The following is a 5,590-nucleotide window of genomic DNA, read 5'->3' as shown; positions in this document are numbered from 1 at the left end:
GTGTGTGTGTGTGTGTATTTATATATATATATATGTATACGTATATTTGTATGCATCAATGTATTCAAACAGTCACAGAATATATATATATATGTATGTGGGTGGGGGGTGTGGGAATGTATATACAAATATACATATATATATCTATGTATAGTCTTTGTTTGTGTATGTGTTTACATATATTCTAATATGTATATATCTATGTGTATATATACATATATTTATATATATATATGTATGCGTGTGTGTGTGTATACGCAAGTATATTTGTATATATGTATATTTATATATGTGTGTGTGTGGATGCATTTGTGTGTGTATGTATATATATGTATTGTGTGTGTATATTAGCAAATACATATATATAAATATGTATCTCTGTGTGTGTATGTGTGTATATACTTATCTTTTAATATGCATATGTATATATATATGTATATATGTAGGTGTGGGTATATGTATATGTATGTATATATATATGTGTGTGTGTGTGTATATATAAATATATATATATGTCTCTGTGTGTGTGTGTGCGTGTGTGTATTTTGTGCGTATGAATACATTTGGAAGTATGTGGATATTTATATATATATATATATATATACATTTCGCACGCGCTCACATATGTATATGTGTGTGTATTTAGTATGTATGTATTCATGTATTGATGTAAATATGTGTACATATACGTATATATGTTTTTTCTATTCATATTTTATTATTTATATATATATATATATATATATAGCTGGGTGTTTGTGATACTGTTTGCGTTTGTGTTTGTTTTTGTGTTTGTGTGTATGTGTCGAAACATACTTCTGTTTATATTACATTACTTAAATATATATAAATATATATGTGTGTGTGTGAACTTTGTGGGTCTTTTTGTGTTTTTGATGTGTACATATCAGTATAAAATGAAACCATTTCTTTACTTAAACCTATCGTGTTCCTAGTATTATACGTAATCGCACGTTTAATTTTTATGTTGGTTAAAAGCAACCGTTTTTAGCTGTCCTCTGATGCGTTCTACTGGGTGTATGAGCCTTGCTTGCGTTGTCTGTGTCTACGCGTAGATGTGCGTATGCCTAGTATTGTACCTACAAGCGCGTTCTGTGGACAGCATTGCGTTACTGCTAAGCGTAGGTGTACGTATGCCTAGTATTGTAAATGTCCACATTGTGTTATGTTAGGCGTGTCCCTGGCGTTGGTGTGTTGCTGGTGCGTTACATTGTTCTTTGTTCGGTGGGACTGACCAATACTGATTGCCGATGACGTGTTGCTTTGCCCACATGGTTTGCTACGTGTGACGTATCACATAGGGTTTTAGGGTTCCTCTCCGCGTACATGACTAGGGTGTTGGAATACTAAATCTGTGTGCAGGGCAACATACTGGCGTGTCCTCTAAGCCCAGACATGCCTACCTATGACAATCTGCCGAGTTGTCGTTATTAGTACTGCACTTCTCTACCCAGATTCATCCAATTTAGATGCACAAACTCCCAAGCCATACACACTTATACTGTATTCACACAGCTGACCTGTGTTTCACATACACAAGCTCTAAGCCATACACAAGCTCTAAGCCTTACACACATATACTCCATTCACACAGCTAAGCTATTGAACGTCGGAGATATGCGTGTGTTTGAAGTGGCCACATTCTATACAATGTTCAACCGTGACCCCATCGGCAAGAAGTTTGTGCAGGTAAGTGTATGCGTGTGGGTATATATGTGTGTACATACACTTATATATATATATATGTATGTATATATATGTATATATATATATATATATATTGTGTGTGTGTGTGTAGTGTAGACATACAGATGTAGTGTGTGTGTGAACATGCGTATATAGCCTGTGAAGATGATGCCATACGGCGCCTATAATCACAATTCCACAAACCGCCCGTGCATACCTACCACTTTGTTCCTATTCACGGTATGCAATGCTAGCGTAGCAGAATAAATACGTGATACCGTAAATGCGCATACATGGCTATAGGTATCTTATCTGTGGTCAACTATAAACAAACACGCAAAAGTAGGGTTAAGGGTTCATTGTGTGCTTCTAGTCCCTGCTGGACATGTGGTTTTAATGATAGCCTACACGGAGGTATAAAAGCTGGCGAGTCATTCAGGAATGAAGACATCGCTTGCATGGCTATTATATGTATATATACACAAACCGATTTTTCTTTATTGTGTGTATATGTACACGAAAACGATTCTTCTTTTTTGTGTGTATGTATACACGAAAACGATTCTTCTTTATTGTGTGTATATGTACTGTAACTAATATTCTTTATTATATGTATCTATACACATGCACAAACCATTTTTGTTGTATGTATGTATAACCATGTAAATAAATCTTGGGCATTCTATGTGTATATATGCACGTAGAGAAATCTTCTTTATTATATGTTTGTACATACACAAATAATCTTATTATCATTATGTGTATGTACATGTAAACAACCCTTATTCACATACATGCTCGTTCAAAGACTCCCACATCAAGCCTATGGGTACGGTCCACCAATTCCTGCTGGTGAAGGTGGTGTAGTGACATCTTGAGGATAGGTGAAGTTATGTCATCGCAGTAAGAGAGCACAGTCTAGGTGCTATATGTGCCTATGCAAGTATACAAGTCTGGTCACATAATTGAGTCCGGTGCATTTTTACGTAGTAAGACTTCTACACCCAACCTTAAACCCTAGACCCCCATCCCCAGACATCGCCTGCGTTTTGCACCGCACCACCAGTCCATGCCAACTCAGGGGACGCAATGGCATTTGAATACATGGGAAGATACGCAGACCCTAAACCCATAACTCTAACCCCTACACTCCTACAACCCAAAACTCTAAACTTAAAAACTAAACCCCGAACCACTCCCACAGGTCTGCACCACCAGTCCCTGCCAGCTCAGGGGCTGCAACGACATCCTGAAGACGTGCGAGGATACGCTGGGCATCAAAGTGGGTGAGACCTCCAAGGACGGCGAGTTCACACTGGTTGAGGTGGAGTGTGCTGGTGCATGTGTCAACGCACCATTGTTTGCTGTCAATGACACGTACTATGAGGACCTAACCCCAGAGACAGCCGAGAAGGTGCTGAAGGCTTTCCAGAAGGGTATGTGTGGCATGGAGAGTGTGGTGTAGTGTGGGTGTCTATACTGTTTTGGAGTGTGTATGTGCAAACGGATTATATAGTGTCACATGCCATGTGTCCCGTGACACGTGTCAGATGTCGGTTTTCGTTGTTCGTCAGTTTTCACATACCAGATGTCAACACTAAAAGTTTTGAGTGTTTCAATGGTGTAAATGGTAGTGTTATGCAATCGCAATCATTACACAAACGCACCAAACACTCACTAGTCACTGCCAACGACCTTTTCACCTGTTTTTTTTCTCATTTATGATCTGTCTAGGACCTTTTCTGCTGTTCTTTTTCCCATTTATGGTCTGCCTACGACCTTTTCACCTGTCCTTTCTCCCATTTATGGTCCACTATTATAGGCGAGACGCCCAAAGCCGGGCCTCAGAACGGCCGAAAGGGCTGCGAAAACTCAGCCGGACTCACTGCGCTCACAACCCCACCCCCAGGCCCTGGGTTCATGGTACGCGAGGACTTGTAAGCCGCTCGATGGTGCAGCCCTGGCTTAGTTTCGTTGTAGATGTCGCCTGTATGAGGATATCGTTCATATATCGATATATTGAATTAATAAATGTATCCAAGTGTGTAGGTGTGTGTATGTGCGCAAGAGGCGTGGATACGAGCTGTATACTTCACACCCCATCCCCATGTCCTGTCCTGTCCTGTCCTGGGTTTATGGTGCAGGAGAACTTGCAAGATGCACCCGTTTTTTCTTTTGGGTTGGAGGTGTTAGCTTGTACAAAAACCCTAAAACCCCTATTCTACTGAGAGATGGAAGTGATTCGTGGGCAACTTTTGTGGGCGTGGATGTCCGGCTTATAGCTATACCCTTCACCAGAAAAGGGCGTAGAATCAGAGAATGGATGTGCTTGCTTGTGAGTTGTTCTTGTTGATGTCCTGCTCAAAAACCAGAAACATGTGCACATGGGAATCTACAAGCATTCGGCCCACATTGCCATTCCAGGTGCGGGTTTTGAATTGTACTAGTTCGAATTACAAGCCTATTGAAAGTCCTGTATTGTTATTTTTCAAGGCCTTTAAAAGTCCTGTATTGTTATTTTTCAAGGCTTCTAAAAGTCCTGTATTATTATTTTTCAAGGCCTTTAAAAGTCCTGTATTGTTATTTTTCAAGGCTTCTAAAAGTCCTGTATTATTATTTTTCAAGGCCTTTAAAAGTCCTGTATTGTTATTTTTCAAGGCTTCTAAAAGTCCTGTATTATTATTTTTCAAGGCTTTTAAAAGTCCTGTATCGTTATTTTTCAAGGCTTTTAAATGTCCTGGAAAGTCCTGTCATGTTATTTTTTTGTCACGGGATGGGGGTTAGCGAGGTATTTAGAGAACTCCCACAGCCTCATTGCCAAATCATTCATAGTTTGCATTCAATTCAATGTGAGAATTTTGATTGTCCTAAAACTTTTATTTGTCTAAAATTACGTATTGTCTAATTATCAGAAACCCATCCGCCTCTTATTGCTCTTGTGTTTGTCCTTCTTATGCTTATCCTTCTTGTGCTTCTTCTTGTGCTTGCCTTTGGCTCGGTATTGAGAATGAGATTGAGATTGAGACTGTGATTGTGATCCGAAATCGGATTGGGGTTGTGACTCAAATTGTGATTGTGATTGTGATTGTGATTGTGACGATTGTGCCGATTGTGATCCGGATCGGGAATGGGCCTGGGAATTGGATTGTGTGTAGTCCTGCGTTTGGGATTGCTGTTGTGACTGTGCTTCTGAATCGGCAAATCGAACCGTTTGAGAGCGCGAAGTGGTCTGTGATGAACCAGATTTCTTTTGGCGGGACACCTTGAACCCGTGTCGTTTTTTGGGCTGAGAATGTCCTATAACCGTCGGCATTTTCCGTTGCTTAGCATGCTTACCTATTTGGGACCCTAAATTTTTCTTTGGTTTCTTCTTGGGTGGAGGTTTGGGCTTGATTACCCATACTTTCTCGGGCACTATGTCTTGTGCGCCCTTCTTCCTCTTCGGAAAGGTTAAGTTCTCATTATATTCCACTTGCTCAATGGTGGGCCACTCCTCACCTACCCACACCTCCCTCGTCCCGGCTTCAATAACGGGATTCTCTGCATCCACATTCTCCGCTTGTTTTGGCTGTAGGGCCGAATTTTTGTCCCAAAACTTATCCATATCCATAAGTACCGTAACCCCCGTTTCATTCACACTGGCATCGAATGGGTATCTAAACTTCTTTATCTCCTCCTCTGTTTCCTTCTTCTCTTTTCCTTTGGCACCCTCTGCTGTACTTTTCTGTGTGTTCATATCATCGTCGCTCAGCTCCAAATCCAAATCCAAATCCATATCTAAATCCAAATCCAGATCCAAGTCCCGAAAAGCGTTATCCTGGCTCTGTGACGAGCTGTGGTATGCTGCGCGCTTTTGGGAATGGAACATCTGCGTATCGGGTTC

The 5,590-nt window shown here is 40.4% G+C and overlaps 2 protein-coding genes across 2 annotated transcripts in view; one reads left to right on the top strand and one right to left on the bottom strand.

The window, feature by feature from the left end:
* SARC_09757 (hypothetical protein) overlaps positions 1-3,648 on the top strand; it is a gene marked incomplete at both ends in the record, with an annotated part of 4,975 nt that extends 1,327 nt beyond the window's left edge. Inside the window, 3 exons of the mRNA XM_014296221.1 lie at positions 1,616-1,710; positions 2,912-3,143; positions 3,530-3,648. Of these exons, the coding sequence (XP_014151696.1) occupies positions 1,616-1,710; positions 2,912-3,143; positions 3,530-3,648 (446 nt within the window). The remainder of the gene's footprint in view (positions 1-1,615; positions 1,711-2,911; positions 3,144-3,529) is intronic.
* Positions 3,649-4,574: 926 nt separating this feature from the next.
* On the bottom strand, positions 4,575-5,575 carry SARC_09756 (hypothetical protein; the record flags this gene model as incomplete). The annotated part of the gene is made up of 1 exon (XM_014296220.1): positions 4,575-5,575. The coding sequence occupies one exon, from the start codon at positions 5,573-5,575 to the stop codon at positions 4,616-4,618; it is 960 nt and encodes a 319-aa protein (XP_014151695.1). The 3' UTR covers positions 4,575-4,615.
* Positions 5,576-5,590: the final 15 nt, after the last annotated feature.

The sequence above is a fragment of the Sphaeroforma arctica genome (assembly GCF_001186125.1).
Source record: "Sphaeroforma arctica JP610 unplaced genomic scaffold supercont1.1033, whole genome shotgun sequence".
NCBI lineage: Eukaryota > Ichthyosporea > Ichthyophonida > Sphaeroforma > Sphaeroforma arctica.
This window is presented reverse-complemented; position numbering and strand designations above follow the sequence as displayed.